This window comes from Gracilinanus agilis, chromosome 1, assembly GCF_016433145.1.
Source record: "Gracilinanus agilis isolate LMUSP501 chromosome 1, AgileGrace, whole genome shotgun sequence".
Taxonomy (NCBI): Eukaryota; Metazoa; Chordata; class Mammalia; order Didelphimorphia; family Didelphidae; genus Gracilinanus; species Gracilinanus agilis.
In genome coordinates, this window is record NC_058130.1 from 475,819,552 (window position 1) to 475,838,736 (window position 19,185).

Below are 19,185 nucleotides of genomic sequence, written 5' to 3' on the forward strand. Positions count from 1 at the left end.
ATAAGGAATTTGAGCATGAGAAGTTAAATGATTTGTCCAAGGTCATACCTAACTAAAGAAACAGAGACTCAATCTGAACCCAAGTGAGGCTCCGATTTGATTCCACCTCTAATACTCTTTCTGCCTTTCATTAGGGTAGGAACTATTTTTTCCTTGTCTCTGTATCATCAATGCTTAGAATAATGCCTTGCACATAATAGGGGCACAATAAATAGTTCTTGAATTGTATGCTATGTATGGCACACAATTTAGACTGTTCCAGCTTCTTTCTAGCAGGAATTCCCAAGACATTGTGCACTGAAATAAAGTATAACACATTTTCAAAAGTATGTTTTGCAATATAATGTCAAATCTAAATTTAAGTGCATAAAAATTCAAGGGATTTATTTCTAAAACAATTTTTAAATTCAGGTGAGATGATTTGATTTTATTTTTGTATGGCTCTGTTTCTGGAAAGCCCACATAAGTTTTTTCAGATCACCTCCTCCACTTGAAAGGGCTCTAAATTAACTTTATATATCTACATATATAATCTATATTTCTAATGTTGCATATTATGTATTTATATGTATACTTATTATACATCGATATATTTTGCATATACTTAAATATGGACATGTAAAAAAAAAGAAAAAAATGTAAACTTCTTGAGGGTAGGGCCAATTTCATTTCTGTCTCTCTGGGCTCCCTAGCACATAATTGGCACTTAATACATTCATATTAATTGATTAACTAGGAGAATAAATTTACTAGTTTCATTTCACTGCAACGGCTCAAGTTGGACATTGTTTTTCTAGGTGGATGGTTGCAAATGCTTTTATCCAGACCCATGAAAGGCTGTGCTCCGACAATCTACATTCTCCTGACTGCTGAATGCCTTTCTTTAAATAGTATGGGTGGCTTCATTTTTCTCAGCGTTAAGAAAGATTGACAGGCTTGTCATGAAGTACAATTCTAAGAGTGAGCAAACTGATTTGGAAAAGTAACACCAAGTCACTAGAAAGCTAATTAGAGAACATGAAAATTAGTTCAAAGATAATTAGCAGCAATGATCTTAACTGTCATGTTAAAATACAAAGGAAGATATCAGCGAGTGTCATTTATTCAATTCATTCAACATTTATGAAGCACCTACTATCATTATGGAGCTAGACCAGGGAAGTTAGGTAGTACAGTGGATAAAATGCTCAGATTGGAGTCAGGAAGACTCTGTTCAAACCCAGCCTCAGACACTTAACTAACTAGGTGACCCTAGGCAAGTCACGTAACCTTGTTTGCCTCAGTTTCCTCATCTGTAAAATGAGTTGGAAAAGGAATTGGTGAACCCTTTTAGGATCTTTGCCTAGAAAACCCCAAGTAGGGTTATGAAGAATTGGACAGAACTGAAAAAACTGAATAACAGTAACAAAGAACATAACTAAGATATAGCTCTAATCCTGAAAGAGTTACAATCTATTAAGATAGATCAGATACAAACAGAAATATGATGAAAAAGAGAATATCCTAAGTGCATCAAAGAGTATTACCAGGACAAGGTACTGGGTGGGAACAGAGAAGGCTTCCTTAAGAGGCGGCCTTTGAACTCAGTCTTGAGTAGAAGTTCAATAGACTGAACTGGCCAGGTGGGATATTCCATGCTTACAGAACAGAGCAAACAGATGCATCTATTCAGGAAAGCACAGGGTGTGTTCAAGGAAGGTGAGTTATTCATTTTGGCAGGAATATAGAGAATTTGCGAGGATGCAGTATGAGATAAGATTAGAAAGGTGGATAGGAGCCAGACCTTGGAGGACACTGAAGGCCAGCCTTTCAGTCTCTAAGCACTGAACACAGTGTGACGTGATTAGGACTGTACATTAGGCAGATTAATCTGGCAGCCAAGTGTAAGGATGGCATGGAGGAGAAACTGGGATGGAGAGGCAGGCTATGGCAAAAGCTCTCACCTCCCAACCCCACCAAATGATGAGAATTTGAACGAGGATGATGGCCAAGATGATGAGAGGAGGGAACAAATGTAGGAGATATATTATTTTAGTCAATTCCTATGTGTGATAATATTTGTAAGCAAAAAAGAATTATTGTATTGGTACAACAAATGCTGAAGAGAATCAGAAAGTCATAAACAAATCAGATATTGCTAGAATCACTAGCTTTCTTATTCTTCAATCATTCTCTTCTCTTTCTCTATCCCCTCTGCTCATCTTTCCTTGCATACACAGTGAATCCATCTTTTCAATAAGCCAGGAGTACAGATAAGATTCTGTGCTCTGAATATGGGTAGCAAATGCATGCCATTTATGGGAAGGGTAGGTTCAAGACTGAATGAAATAGTCTCTTTTGCTAGACAATGGTAAAGCCTTAAATCTTATGGTTTTAGATATTTGTGGGTTGAAAAATTCGAGCTCATTTTTATTTTATTTTTTTGTTTTATTTATTTTTTAATAATTTTTATTTTTTAGAAAAGTTATCCATGGTTACACGATTCATGTTCTTACTTTCCCCTTATCCACCTCCCTACCCATAGCTGACGCGCATTTCCCCTGGTTTTAACATGTGTCATCTATCAAGACCTATTTCCAAATTGTTGATAGTTGTATTGGTGTGGTAGTTTCGAGTCTATATCCCCAATCATGTCCGCCTCAACCCATGTGTTCAAGCAGTTGTTTTTCTTCCATGTTTCCACTCCTGTAGTTCTTCCTCCGAATGTGGGTAGCATTCTTATTCCATAAATCCCTCAGAATTGTCCTGGGTCATTGCATTGCTGCTAGTACAGAAGTCCATTACATTCGATTTTACCACAGTGTATTGGTCTCTGTATACAATGTTCTTCTGGCTCTGCTCCTTTCACTCTGCATCAATTCCTGGAGGTCTTTCCAATTCACATGGAACTCCTCCAGTTTATTATTCCTTTGAGCACAATAGTATTCCATCACCCGCATATACCACAATTTGTTCAGCCATTCCCCAATTGAAGGGCATACCCTGATTTTCCAGTTTTTTGCCACCACAAAAATCGAGCTCATTTTTAAATATGAGAAACTGGTAGCTAGTGCTAGAACATAAAATTATAAGGTTCCACACAGCTTGTAAAAAATGATATTCTAAGGATACTTGAGTCTTGAACTTGCCATGAGAGATTTGGTGAATATCAAGGAAATTTGATTTTTTTTAACCTAGCTGAGAAGAAGCAAATGAAATCCTATAGATATATAAGCAGATGTAAGAACACTTTTGGTTCTGGAAAAGGAGAAACAACACTTGGTATCAGTCCCTCCGTTCCCAGGCAGGGGTTTAATATAAAGTGACAACACAGTATGACATATTGTTGAAAAATTAAACAAAAACATTAGAGGCAGTAAAGAAATGATTCAACAAATACATTGCCAATGAATCTACCTACATGAATGACTGAAAAAGGCATTGTGGGAGCCCACACTGGACTGGGAGACAGGATATGCTGGTTTGAACTTGTTAATGTGCTCTGGGGAATTCTCATCTATCAAAAAAAGAGCCAGACTAGATAATCTCTAATAGCAACAGCCCTTCCAACACTACAGTTTCTATAAGAAATGAGTAAGAAAAATCAGCATTAGTTTAAAAATAGCAATGTCAAAAGTTTCTCTATTCGTAAAGACATAATTTTGGATCTAGAGAGATACCAAATCTTTAGAACTTCGGAAGAGTAAGCCTCTAATTATGCCATTGTTATCAAGAAAGGAGCTGATGAGGTTGAGTAGGGAACTGGAAAGAACACTGTTTGGGAAATCCGGATGTTGAAATTCCAGTTTTTACCCTGCCTTTGACTAATTGTATGATTCAGGGTTTTGTAACCTGGAAACCACGAACTTGTTTTTAAAATATTTTGATAACTAGATTTCAATAAACTTGGTTTCCTTTGTAATCTCATATGTTTCATTTTATGCTTTTAAAATATTATTGTAAGAAGGGGTCCATAACCTTCTTCACCAGATTGCCAAGGAGTTTATGAATCAAAAACAGTTAGGAACCTTTGAATGATATTTAAGGATTACTTTTTTTCTAAAACTATAAGTCTGTACATTTCTTATCCTCCGTTTCCTTTCCTGAAAAGTAAGGGAGTTATGCAAGATTATCTTTAAGGTCCTTTCTATCTCCAAAAATTTGTGATCCTATGAAATGGCTTCAAAGATTGACACTTTCTCTTAAACCTGAATTTATATTACTCAATCTTAATATGTGTTCCAAGCAGAAGTGCTAAGTGATGGGGATGCAAGTAAAAACAAGCAGGATAGTCCCAGCCCTCAAGAAACTTACATTCTAATGGGGGAAGACAACATATAAAAAAAGAGCTGGGAGGGGAAGGAGAGATCAAGGCTGCTAGAGTTGTCTAGGAAATGTAGAAGTGTTGTTTCTGAAACTAAGTGTGATTAATAGATATGTAGAGCATATTCTCTGTAGAAACTCGAAAATGGATTCCCTTTCCATGGAACAGCTGCCTTAGAATTTATTGAGATGCAAAAGAAAGAAAAAGCTATTTGAAGCCAGGGAGTAACTAATCAGAAGTTCCCGAATTGACTTATTTGAAGCACTTTGGAAGGAAGTCATAAAAATATTGGACTATAAAGAAATACCACATAGGAAGAAACATCCTTGCTTCTCTATTAAGCATTGTTGTTCTATTCCTGTCTAAAATGATAATTGTTTTTGTAGGAAGATGAGGTGTGGTTAATGGTGCTGACATTTGGTTAAAAAAGACTTTGTTGTGTCATTATGTCATTGAGTTGATACCTGGCTGTGATCACTGGCAAACCTTGGGTTAACAGGCTCTATATGGATATAATACTGAACCCATTATTTTCAGTAACTAATGCCCAATCACTGGCATTAGATAGAAGCAGATGGTTCTATCTACCATGAGTGATTGATCATTATGATTCAAATAAGTGTTGATTTGGTCACAGGATTTAAAAGTATATATGATGGCATGATTGGTGCCGCAGTGGATATGGCACCAGGCCTGGAGTCAGGAAGACCTGTGTTCAAATCTGACCTCAGAGACGTCCTAGTTGTGTGACCTTGGACAAGTCACTTAATTCCATTTGCCTCACCCTTGTCCTTCTGTCTTAGAGTTGTTACTAAGGTAGAAAGTAAGGGTTTAAAAACAGTATATAGGACCATAGAACCTAGGAGAGCTTGTTTAAATATAACATAGATCACATTTATTGAGCACTTTAAGATTGAAACGTGCCTTATTTGATTCTAATACTAACCCTATGAGATAGTCTTATTATTATCCCTATTTAATGGATAAAGAAATTAAAATGAAGAGAGGGTAAGTGACTTTTCCAGGCTAGCAAGTGTCTGAGGCCAGAATGAAGCTCAGGTCTTCTTGATTACAGGCTCTTCTCTGCTATCCACTCAAGGATGTTGCCTTTAGACATAGTATTAATTTTCTTTCCCTTCCACCATATTGATGCTTTTGATTTTTCTTGTTTAGTTGATTTTCTCAGTCCTGTCTGACTCCGTGAGTATATTTGAGGTTTTCTTGGCAAAGATACTGGAGAGGCTTGCCATTTCCTTTTCCATCTCACATGACAGATGAGGAAACTGAGACAAACGAGGCTTGTCCAGGGTCACACAGCTAGTAAATGTCTGAGGCCAGATTTGAATTTAGGAAGTCTTCCTGATTCTAGGCTTGATGCTCTATCCACTGAGCCACCCAGCTGTCCACATGCTTTTGAGTACCTTCACCATTAATAAATAGCCCAGAAGAGGTTGAAAGCAAAGAATGTTTGTTTTTGCTTTTGTTTCCCCAGAATCAAGCACAGTGCTTTGCCTACTGCCAAAGCTAAATAAGGGCTGGTTGAATAATATCCAGTGTTAGAAAGGAGTGCTCAGGAAGGCTGATTTAGCTTATACATCAAATGTTAATGGTTGGAATGACCTTTCCAAAACATAAAGAAGAATTTTGTGGAAGAGGCATATGTCACCATATTGAGAGTATCTGATCTCATGAGTGACTCATGCATGGTCATCCTGAAGAGCAGGAAACATTCTCAATGGAAGGGTTGGTTGGGGAGGGAGCAGGGAAGCCCTTTCTCTGATACATCATCTTTAGTGAGGTATGCACCAACTTCAGTTTTCTAACAACTTTGGCTTTGAGCCTTTAATTGAAATACAGCATTAATTAAATTATGTCATGAATTGTCTTAAAAGCCATGAGAGTCTTTTATTCATGCAGTGTCATTCAGGTTAAATGCATTGCAAAATGAATAATGCCTCATCTGCACAAGAGGAAACAAAGTTAATTTTTCTCCTTTGCTAGTTTAGGTCATTGTATCCGAATGCTCTCATAGAACAATAACGCCCAGTTACACTGTAAGCTTTGCATTCAAATGTCCCCATCAATTGTTCTGAAAATTCAGAGCATTCTCTTTCATGGAAAGATAATTTAAAAAAAAAAGATAGTTTACTATTGATGATGCAATGGCATTCACTAGATTCCCAAGGGAACCGCACAAAATAGACGTGTGGGAATTCTTTTTAGCCAGTTACTTTGCTAAGTATTGATTTTTAAAACCAGTTTGGTTATGTGCCACTTACTTCATATTAGGGAAGCTTTTATTTCCAGCTTTGGAAGGGCTTGTATAATGCAAGAGAAAACAGTTAAAAATGAAAACAGTGCTCTCATGTGTGCATGTGTATGTGCATGTGTTGTGTGTGGTTTTAAAACTCTCATTGAGTTTGTCAGAGTAATATGCATGGTTTCCTGCCTGATTGGGGATTTTTATCTTCTATGTTCTTCATCTACAGTTCTCTGCTGCTACCTTTGGGATGCTAGGAAAAAGTAAGGAAGGCTTCTAGCATAACAAGGGCACCTCTTTTTTTTTCTTGCAACAATGATTTTTATTATGAATCCAAAGGCCCCAGGAAATATATCTTGGGAAACTTGGTCATCTCATATTGTAGCCATCCTGATGAACATAAAAGGTATGACAATCCCTCAAATAGTTTTCTTTTTATTTTTTTTCAAACTTTTACCTTCTGTCTTATTGATTCTAAAGCAGAAGAACTGTAAGGGCTAGGCAATGGGGGTTAAATGACTTGCCCAGGGACACATAGCTAGGAAGTATCTGAGGCAAGATTTGAACCCAGGACCTCCCATCATCTGACCTGGCTCTCAGTTTGTTTTCTTTTCTTCTATCACAGACTCTCAGACAAGTGTTCTGTCCTTGGCAGTAAGACAGCTCCAACTCATATTCAGAAAGTTGTTGTCCTCATTTCTTTTAAATTATGTCTCTATCAGTTTGAGGTAATTAGTTATCCTTACTAAATGGATGCCTCACCATGAAGTGTTTCTTTTTTTTTCAGATTTAAATATTTTATTTTCTTAGAAAAATTTCCCATGGTTACATGATTCCTGTTTTTACTTTCCCCTTCACCCCCCTTAACTTTTCCCCCTATATGCAATGTGCATTTCCACTGGTTTTAACCTATATGATCAGTCAAGACTTATTTACATATTATTGATAGTTGCATTGGTGTGGTCATTTATTGTCTACATCCCCAACTATGTCCTCATCAACCCATGTGTTCAAGCAGTTGTTTTTCTTCTGGGCTTCTACTCCTGCAGTTCTTCCTCTGAATGTGGATAGCGTTCCTTTCCCTAAATCCCTCAGAATTGTCCTGGGTCATTGCATTGCTGCCAGTACAGAAATCCATTATATTTGATTTTACCACAGAAGTGTTTCTTTTTTTAAAAATCATTTAAAAATTTTAATTACTTTCCTCAATTACATGAAAAAACTATTTTTTATCCTTAGTTTTTGTTTGTTTGAGTCAAATTATCACCCTCCCTCACCTTCCTCCCTCCTCCCTCACCTGAGAAAGCAAGAAATTTTATATAGATTTTAAATGTGTAATAGTGTAAAACATCTTTCCATATTAGTCATTTTGTAAAAGAGAACTGGAACAAACAAAAGAACTGAAGAAGTAAAGTGAAATCTAATATATCTCAGCCTGCATTCAGACTCCATCAGTACTTTCTCTGGAGACAATGGTGTTTATCATCACGAGTCCTTGAGGATTGTCTTGAGTCACTGTATTGCCAAGAACCACTAAGTCATTAAAAAATGTTTATCATTGTAGTATTGCCATTACTGTCTACAGTGTTCTGGTTCTACACACTTCACTTTGCATCAGTTCATGTAGGTCTTTTCAGGTTTTTCTTAAATCATCCTTTTCATCATTTCTTATAGCACAGAAGTATTCCATTACAGGCACATGTCATAACTTGCTGAACCATTCCCCAGTTGATGGATACCACAAGGGGCACCTCTAATGGTGATCTTTTGGCATGTCATGGGCAAGGGTAGCATAGGAAGGGCAGGTATAGATGGGTTATGACTTAGATCACTGGAACAAGCTCCTAAATTGATGAGATGATAAATCATTTAAATATTCCCCTCCTATGAGAATCTTTATTCTTTTTTGGAGGGAGCTACTTTTCATGTTCTCGAAGACTTGAGATGATCAGTTGCTAATAGTGTCTTTTTAGAGTGACAAAGAAGGGGTAATTGCTGACAATTAAGTGGAATGTTGGGAAAAGAGTGCTGATGTCAGCTATGCTTCCCATTGTGAATCCTTGGGATGGGGATGGAGTTGGCTGGCAAGTGCTTGAAAATCCACGAGATAAAACTTTAAGGTTTACTGGCTTATTCCAAGCTAATGGTTGGAGATTCCTGCTCCACATTTTGTGTTTGGTGTGCTTTTTCTTTAAAGGAAATAAAAGCTTAAAGGAAATATTGATGCATTTTATTTTTATATGGCAGTCACAAATCTCCCCAAAAGAGTTAAGCAAAATGAAATAATGGTATAATTTTCACTGATACTATATGGCATTTCCTACTTTTGTAGTTCATCATTAATTAATAAAAAGGAGTACCACATACTTTAACTTTAATAATAATTTGTTACTTGGCATACTTTCAACCTCTGTTTTTTTTCTTATCAGTTTTCTAATGTTAGCTAAGCTAAATGAAGATATGAGTCACAGAGAACATCACAATGCCATTTGTAAACCTCCCTGGTCTTTAAAGCAAATACTACTTTAAAAATGATGAGAAGGGGTAAGCCCACTTTTTTCTATCAGATTAAACAATTTTAGTTTAGAGAAAAAGTTAATTGATCTGCTTTGAGCCTAACTTAGAAATTTCCAAAAACCAGTGCTATACACCTAGCTTTAACTTAATAAATCTTTGTTGAAATGAGTCATAGTTGAATTTTCTCTCCTGTAAAGGGGAAACAATACAGATTCAAGGACAGAATTTAATTTGGGGAGATGAATAACCCAAGATATGCCCTTTGAACCAGCAATACCACTATTACATTTATTGTGATCAGAGAAAAAGGGAAAGGACCTATATGTTCTAAAATATTTATAGCAGCTCTCTTTGTGTTAACAAAGAACTAGAAATTGAGGGGATTCCCATCAATTGGGTGAATGGCTAAACAGTTTGTGGCATATGATTGTAATGGAATACTCCTGTGTCATAAGAAATGATAAGCAACCGGGTAACTCAGTGGATTGAGAGCCAGGCCTAGAAACAGGAGGTCCTAGGTTCAAATCTGGCCTCAGACACTTCCCAACTGCGTGACCCTGGACAATTCACTTGACCCCCATTGCCTACCCTTACCACTCTTCTGCCTTGGAGCCAATACACAGTATTGACTGTAAGATGGAAGGTGAGGGTTTAAAAAAAAAAAATGAAATGACAAGCAAGTTAATTAAAAGGAAAACAAGGAAAGACATGAATGACATTGTGAAGAGAGAAATGAGTAGAACCAAATGAAAGCAAAAGAAATATTGTTTGAAAAATAACTTGAATATGTCTACTTCCAAAGAAAGAACTGACAAATAAAAACAAGCAAGACATAATTTTCAGTAAAACATTTTGTCAAATGATGCCTTCTCTTATGGTTGGAGGGGAGGGAGGGAGAGAGATACCTAGGAACTTTAATGTAACAAATAAATAAATTAAGTATATGTCCATTGATCTTCTTCAATGAATATCTCTTTCAATATTTCACTTGTCTAATGGATGGTATAATCCCATTCAGTCGGGGTTATGTGATTTGCCAGCAAATAGGTCACATGACTAGAAGGCAAAAGAAATCAGGTAGTGGACCAAAAAGACATTTCAGGATCTCTGCCTCTCCTTTGGATTCCCTGGGTTTCTAACGAGAATTCTGAAAGTGAGCCAGCACTGAGTATACTTGGCTTCATTTTTGTTTCCTTAATCTAATGATGGGGAGAGTGGGAGGAAGGAGAAGACGGCATGTCTAGGAGAGGATGCTTACATTGGAAAGCATGAATATTGTCAAGACAGTCTCACACTCAAGATGTCTAAGCTTTGTGTTATCTTTATCATCATATACTATGTTCTAGGAAAAGGCAGTCACCAGTAAGCGTTCAGTTCTAGGGGTTCGCTAATGATATTCTTTCTCAGTTCTCAGCTTTTCACATTTTTGTTTAAATTGCAAATTTAGGTCATATTCATGCATATGACTTTAGCCTGCAGATTTGAATTATCTTTGAAGATGGATAAAAGAAAATTCTTAACTATTTTTTCTGTGATGTAGTTGATAAAGATGAGTATCAAAACCTACATATAGTGACTGAGATTGCATTTACCCTCTTCTCACTATTGGACTGTCTTAATTTGATTGATAGTACCTCATCTTAGGCAAATAGGTGGCACAATGGATAGAGCTGATCCAGGAGTCAAGAAGACTCCTTTTTCTGAGTTCAAATTTGGTCTCAAATACTTACTAGTTATGTGGCCCTGGGCAAGTCACTTCAGCCTGTTCACTTCAGTTGCTTCATCTGTCAAATGGGTGAGAAAAGAAAATGATAAACTACTCCGGTATCTTTGCCAAGAAAAATCTCAAAAAAGGGTCACAGATAGTTGGACATAATTGAAATAACTGAACAATCTAATCTTGAGTGGCTTAGTGGATAGAGGGCCAGCCTTGGAGTCAAGTTAAGTCCTGTCTCTGACACGCATTGGCTGAGGAATCTACGTGGTGCAGTGGATAGATTATTGGGTCTGTAGACAAGGAAGATTTGAATTAAAATCCTTTGTCACATGGTAGATGTGTGACTCTGTGTAAATCATTTAATCTCCATCTCCCTCATTTTCTTGTGGAACTGGTGGGAATCAACTGAGATAATATTTGTAAAGTGTAGGCAATGCTCATTCCCTTCCCCCTTTCTCTTATGTCTATGCTCTTAAATGACCAGTCAGCTCTCTAAAATCAAGGTGAGTTGCCAAATCCACCTCTTCTTACACTGATCAAATTATAGGCCTGGACCCCATCTCCCCCCCACACACACTAAAAAAAATAGGTAGACTTCTCATTATTCAAGCTTTTATCCATCTAAAAGATGTTAAGTTTAGGTATCCCAAAACACAGGATGCTAGATCTTGACAGGAAGATAAGAGAAGGGAATAAGCATATGTTAATTGTCTACTATGTGATAAATACTTTACAAATATGATCTCATTTTATTCTCACCATCCTGCTAGGTGGCGTCTATTCCGATCCCCATTTTATAGATGAGAAAAGTAAGGTAGACAGAAGGAAAGTGACTTGCCGAGGATCACAGAGTTAGAGTATACAAGGTTGGATTTGAACTCATATTTTCCTAATTCCATGCCTGGTTCTCTGTGCTGCCTCTCACCCAAGACCTGAAGAGATCAGCTAGTTTAACCCTCAGTTTCTAGACTGACTGTATTCCAGATATCTTCATTCACCAAGTCATAGGACTTAAGAGCTGGAAGTAACCTTAGAAGCTATATTCTTATAGATCTTCTTCAAAGGAACATGAGAATTTCACCTAGACATACTTAGACCAGATGTATAGAGGAGGAGACAACACAGGCCCTTTAATTAGGAAGTTGTTCCTCTGATGAAACCAAGTGACTATATAGCTATAATATCCTCTTTACAAGCATCCTATTTTTTTAGATGGGAATGGACTATGGGATCATAGGATTCAGAGTTTGGAGAGATGTTGCAGAGCATCTAGTCCTGCCCCTTTGTTTTATAGACGAAGACCATTATTCCACAGAGGTTAAAGTGACTTGCTCAGACTCATAGAAGAAATAAAGAACACAACCAGGATGTAATACCAGGTCTTTTATTCCAAATCAATGCTCTTTTCATGACATAAGTTCTTTTACTTATATGAACTCATATCTAATTTATTGGGATTTATCTTCCTGAGTTTAGATGTGACTTGATATACTTACTAGCTATGTTACTCTGGACAAATCACTTAACCCTTTTTGCCTTAATTTCCTCTTCTGTAAAATGAGCTGGAAAAGGAAATGGCAAGCTACTCCAGTTTTCTTTCCCACTCCTCCTTGAAGAGAAAGAGAATCTCTGACCCCTGACCCATTTAAATGAAACTTCAGATAATAGAATTAATCAGTATTTAGCCAAAAGAAGGGATTGATCTGGAATAATGATGAACAGAATTATAGTAAGATTAATAGAATCCTAGTAATTATATTTCACAAGAAAAATTTTAATTTACACGATAAATCTAACTATTTTCTCCTTTTTACTACAACTCTATATTATACATATTAGGCAGTAGGTCTAAGGGTCATGACCATACAAAGGGCATCTGGAAGAATGATGGTGCCTTGAACCCCTCATTAATATGAGGTCCTGACCTAGCATATTGACTTGAAGGCCATCCTAGCCAAGAAAGACTCAGTGCATCTCTTCAAGAAGACAGAATCCAATCATTGCTAGAAAATGGACCTCCCTCCCATTCATCCCAAATATATCTCCTTCCCATTCATCCTAAATGGATCCCCACCCATGTGGAACTAAGTGGAACTTCTGCCCATTGTTCCTAAATGTATCTTCTGCCCATTGAGACCTAGGATGGTTGAATATTGGGATGGGATCTTGAATGATGTCATTTTAGTGTATAAAAAGTCGGGGAAACTCTCGTTCAATTGTCTTAGGCTGGGAGGAAAGCTTAATGACCCAGCTTTGCTGAGAGACATTGATCTCTCTCAATAAATTTGTTATTGACTTGGACCTTTGCTTCTTTGTTTTATTTCAGATTGGCCAAAAACTTTTTGTCACATCCTCACTGTGTCCTCTAATCTTCAGTCATCTCGTATTACTATCCCTGAATGCTCTTCTAATTTTCTTTGTTTCCATGCCATTGCAAACGCTATTGTCTCCACCTTGATTGTCTTTCCTTCATCACTGCCTATTCAGTTCCTGTCCATCTTTAAAGACCTGGTTCAAAATGTCACTTCCTCCAGGTTTCCTTCAGCTACCCCTAGTCAGATAGAAGATCTCCCTTTCTTAATTCTCATAGTACTTTATACTTTTCTTATTGAATTTTCCCATTTTATCTTGTATTCATAATATTTGTGTGAATATATCACATTCTTGCTCCTAGATTTTAAGCTCTTTCAGAGTAAGGAATGTGCCTTATTCTTCCGATAGATCCCTGAGACATGTGAGACAGTGACTCACACCCATAATCACTCGCTTTGTGACCAGGGGCCAGTTATTCAACTTCTCTGGACCTCAGTTTCACCATTTGTAAAATGGGTATAACAATGAATTGCCTACCTCACAGGTTTATTATGATAGAGGCACTTTGTAAATTATAAATTTCTTTATAAAATTGCTGCTACTTTGTTATGTTATTATGTAATTGTTGAGCAGATGAATGAATATACTGCCAAGATTGATTGGCATGACTACCTGAATTGTGAGGAGAGGGATGACCACAGTAATTTTAATGAATGGTCATTGTGAGTGAGGCCAGAGTTCAGGTTCAGGAATAGTCTAGACCAGTGATGGGCAAACTTTTTAAAGAGGGGGCCAAAGGAAAGGAAATGCTCATCTGTCAGTCTGTTTCCAAGGCAACTCTTTCGAAGTTTCATTGTATTGTATCCTACTTATTGTATTTGTCAGATTAGGAATAATGTCGAGCAGCTGGATAGAACATTTCAAGGGGCCGCATCTGGCCCTGGGCCATACTTTGCCCATCACTGGTCTAGGATAGAAGTTTTTAACTTGAGGTTCATAGATCCTTCTGGGATTTCCATGGATAGATTTCAGGGGTCTGCAAATTTGAAAAAAAAAAAGTATGTTGACTGCATTTCAATAGAATTAGTTTCCTTTGCAATGCTGTTCATTTTATTTTACGCATTTGAAAATATTATTCTGAGAAAGGGTTCATAGGTTTCACCAGACTATCCAGTGAGTCCATGAAATGAAAAAGATTCAGAGCCCCCAGCCTAGGAGGACTCAAACCCTAAAGTCCTTAGCCCTTTAAATGTTTGTTTAAAGATTTCTATGACTGTCCATTTGCCTCTTTATTCCATGTTTATTTTGTTCCTCCAAAGCAATTTGGCAATTATTATTATTATTTTGAAAGATTGAGTGCTCCTATCTTACTTAGACTGGAATACAGGGACTACTCATAGCTCACCTCTGCTATTTAAAGAAACTGAACCTGTTTTCTGGGACACCCTCCCTGATGCTTAGGGGAACTCTCTGTGGTACCCAAGTTTTAATTTTTTTTTTTAGTTTTTTTTTAAACCCTTAACTTCTGTGTATTGGCTCCTAGGTGGAAGAGTGGTAAGGGTGGGCAATGGGGATCAAGTGACTTGCCCAGGGTCACACAACTGGGAAGTGTCTGAGGCCAGATTTGAACCTAGGACCTCCCATCTCTAGGCCTGACTCTCAATCCACTGAGCTACCCAGCTGCCCCCTGGTACCCAAGTTTCTGACCAGCTGATCTGGGCCAGTTTGCCTTTCCTTAGTCAATCTCATGGCCCTCTCCAACCCCTCCTGGGTGCCCTCACTATATTGAGGCCAAACTTAGATTGGCATTCTTCATTGCACCTCAGAACTCCAGAGCTCAAGCAATCCATCAGCTTCAGTCTCCTTAGCTGGAATTTCAGATGTGTGCTATCATGCTTGGTTAACAATTACTTATTGAAGACAGAATCATTATAATGTTGAAGTGGTGCAGTTCAGAAATACTTTAAAAAGACCAAAATTTTAAAGAAAGACTCTTCTTTGAAAAAATAATTTAGCTTTTTATTTTGCTTGAAAAATCCTGCATGCCCCTCTCTCTCAACCTCCCTATTCTCTAGCAATGAATGTCTTAGATTCTCTCTTATGCTATAGAGAAGATTCTTATTGGATTAAGTCAACTCGAAGGGACCTTCCCACTCTAAGAGAGTATGTGATTTTATGAATGTGATATATTCCTTTTCTTTTCTCTCCCAGGCTTACAATGGATGCTCTACGACTGGCAAATTCAGCTTTTGCAGTTGACCTTTTCAAACAGCTGTGTGACAAAGGGACGACAGACAATGTCCTTTTCTCTCCAATATGTCTTTCTACTTCCCTGTCCCTGGCTCAAGTAGGCACCAAAGGTGATACAGCAAATGAAATTGGAAAGGTGAGCTTTGGATTCTTTGTTTTCATTTTTAAGAGCTGCTATAATTTCCATTTACTTGAACAATATCCGGGGGGAAATGGGAGGAATTTTAGTGTTAATTTTAAAACAAGCAATTATTCTAAAAAATGTAACTATTGAAATTTCAGTTTCCGTTGGGGCAGCTGGGTAGCTCAGTGGATTGAGAGCCAGGCCTAGAGACGGGAGGTCCTAGGTTCAAATCTGGCCTCAGACACTTCCCAGCTGTGTGACCTTGGGCAAGTCACTTGACCCCCATTGCCTACCCTTACCACTCTTCCACCAAGGAACTAATACACAGAAGTTAAGGGTTTAAAAATATATAAAAAAAATGAAATTTCAACATTAGCATTTGGATAAAGTGACATTCAAACAGGAAAACATTGCCTAGTTTGAAATTTGAAATATATAAAAATAAGTATCAAAGCCAGAGAAAATTAGGAATAAATGACAAAAGAAAAACAAAATATTAATGAAAACCATAAAAGTGAATGATTTGTATTCTTTTATTAAATAAAAAATGAGGTAAAGAATGAAATAAGAAATGGAATTCATTATTATGTTCCTTAAAAGAAACACGTTTAAACTTGTGGAGTTAAGTTTTTTCTTAATATAAATTTTCTGATGTAGAAAAGTATATATTTTGCTCCAAAATATTCTCACATGAGCATATAAAAGGTGCAAAAATTAAGGCATGGCCCATTTTCTTCATCTCCACGTTCCCATGTTGAACAGGCAATTTCTTAAATTGAATTGCATGGTTTTGTGGAATCAACTCAACTATTTTAAAATAGATGCTGGTGGTGTCTTTCTGATTAAGACCACTGGAGCCCCAAGAGAAAGAAGTGTTTTATAATAGATATTGTATTGTAGTAGAAAGATCCCTGGGCTTGAACTCTGTGAAACTGGATTTGAGTTCAAGATCTGTCAATAATTATGTTATCATTTAACCTCTCTTCATCGTGATTTCCTAAACTATAAAATGGAGGAGATAGTTCCTTTCCTAACCATCTTATAGGATATGTGGTAAGGGCCAAATAGCAAAATGTATTTGAAAAAAATTTTGAGAATTACTATGCCCAAACAGATCTCAGATCTCCTCCGTTTGGATGTTCCTTCCAGTTACACATATTACCACCCATCCATACATACCAATTCTTAGATATATTCTCCCATACCTTTGTCACAGGAGGCTCATCCAACATGCTAGAGACCTTCCTCAGCTAAGTTCTCTGCAAATGTAATATATTATTATTTTCCTCTGTATCAAGGTATCCTTGTCAGTGTAGTTTTGGTCAATGCCCAACAGAGTAGCAGATCTAATTGATGCTTTCCATTGCTAGTGAGGATAAGTTGGTTCTTTTGGCAGTCGTGTGCAATAAAGTTTGCAAAGTTTTATTTACCCAAATTTGGCTCCACATCAGTGCTTATTTCCATAGATTATATTTCCAAGCATCTTGTTATCTTTATCTGCACCCTCATTTATTTGTAGTCATCAGAAGAAATTATCTATAATCTAGCATTACTCTACTAATGGTTATTTTTTATTTAAATGGCACTTTTTTCTCCTCCAAGAAACTCAAGAACTTCTAGCCTGTGTGTCTCTGGATGAGCCTTTGAGTAGTCTTGGGGTTCCCTGGGTCAGGCTTTATACGTCATGGTTTGCATGAGGTCTGGACATTTAAGTTCGGTCTAAAGGAGCAGCCCTTCCCTCATCTGTCTCTTCCCTATTACCTTCCCCCTCACAATTCCAATCCATTTTTCTGGAAAGTACAGAGGGAAAAGAGAGAGTTCTCCCTTGGCAAAGAACCTTGTTTCCTCAAAACTGTATATTAACTATTAGCTGATGATAATGCTTCAATGCTTAAAGTGTTGTTCTTCTGCTGTTTACTTGGCACAGATACTGGAGTGGCTTGCCATTTCCTTCTCTGGCTCATTTTTACAGATGAGGAAACTGAGGCAAACTGGGTTAAGTGACTTTCCCAGGACCATGTAGCTAGTACGTATCTGAGGCCAGATTTGAATTCTGGTCTTCCTGACTCTAGACCCAGCCCTCTACCCACTGCAGATATGAATTCAGCGAAATGAGTCTTCCTGATTCCAGGTCTGACACTCTATCCACTGTGCCACTTAGCAGCCCATTGAATGGGGATAAAAAGCTTATAAGATCAGCCCTTTTGCTCTGTTTGGGCAAGCAAAACTACACGAAACCATCAGACAATTCTGAGTTGCTAAATTGGAGTATTAAAGTTAAGTGCAATGAGAGTTCATAGAAGAGAAATCACTAGGGCTAGAAAGGTTGGAGAAGACTGTAAGGAGTAAATGGAACTTGAGCCTGACTCCACAGGATGGGCAGAATTTAATTAATACAATATGGTGAAAGTAGCACTGGTTGTGGAGTCAAACAAATTACAGATCAGATCTCAGCTTTGGGTCTTGTGTGACCTTGGGCAAGAAACAAAACATGTCTGATCCTCAGTTTCCATATCTGTGAAAAAATCTATTGGATTAGACGATCTCTCATGTCCCTTCCACTGCTAAATCTATGGTTCCATGAAATGTTCAGGTGAGAAGAACAGCTTTCTTGGGTTTCCCATGCATTTTTCTTCCTCTAGGATTATTACTCTCTCAGACTTACACTACTCTTTGAGGAATTAGCTGGTACAATGAACAGAGCACTAGGCTTGGAGTCAGGAAAACCTGACTTCAAATCCAGTCTCAGAGACTTATTAGCTGTGTGACACTGGGCAAATCATCTACCCTGTTTGCCTCAGTTTCCTAAACTGTAGAATGGGAATAATAATAGCTATCTCCCAGCACTGTCGTGAGGATCAAAGGAGATAAAAATTGTCAAGTGCCTGGCACACAGTAAACATTATATACATGTTTGCTATTATTATGATAATGTTATTATTTCCCTGGTTGCACCTTAACAATAAGTCCATTTTCCGTCAGGAGAAATAAGTATTTTTTGAAAGGACTAGGGAGCCTCAGTACCTGCTTCCTCCTGCTCTGCCTTCTAACCTTGACTTTGCCTCCTTCACTGTGGGAGACTTTGTTTAAATCATTCAGACTGTCTGGGGCTAGTGTTTCACCAGTACACACCCTTCATAGGAGTTTTGTAGCGTGACACATTATAGACTCAGACAGATGAGGACCTGAGTGCAAAGCCTGGGTCTGATATTTATTAGCCTTATTCACAGAAATTCCCAGCCTTGCTTAGCATCAGTTTCTTCATCTATGATATGGCCATAATAATACCTATCATGCCCAATTTGCAGTTTTTTTCAAGGCTAAGTGAGATGATGTATATAAAGTACAATGGAAACTTTAAGGTGCTGTATAAATGCCATTTATTATTATTAAATATTATCATTTTCATCCTTCAGATGATGATGCTAGTTCCTTCTTTGAAGGAGCCTGAAACTTGCCATATTTGAAGTGTCCAATGTTAACATCAGGGACATCAAATTGGAGAATCCATTTCTTTCTCTCTCTTTCTCCCTCCCTCCCTCCCTCCCTAACCCTCCTTCTCTCTCTCTCTTCCCCTCTCTCTGTCTCTCTCCCTCTCTCTCACATCTCTCTTTCCCTCTGTCTCTCTCTCTTTCCCCCCTCTCACCGTCTCTCTCTTCCTTTCTCTCTCTCCCTCCCTCCCTGTCTCTCTCCCCCCTCTC

General features: G+C 37.6%; 1 protein-coding gene across 1 annotated transcript in view; it reads left to right on the forward strand.

Moving 5' to 3' along the window:
- The first annotated feature begins 15,328 nt into the window (after positions 1-15,328).
- SERPINB5 (serpin family B member 5) overlaps positions 15,329-19,185 on the forward strand; it is a 14,429-nt gene continuing 10,572 nt past the window's right edge. The window contains exon 1 of the mRNA XM_044682274.1: positions 15,329-15,496. Coding sequence (XP_044538209.1) covers positions 15,329-15,496 — 168 coding nt within the window. The remainder of the gene's footprint in view (positions 15,497-19,185) is intronic.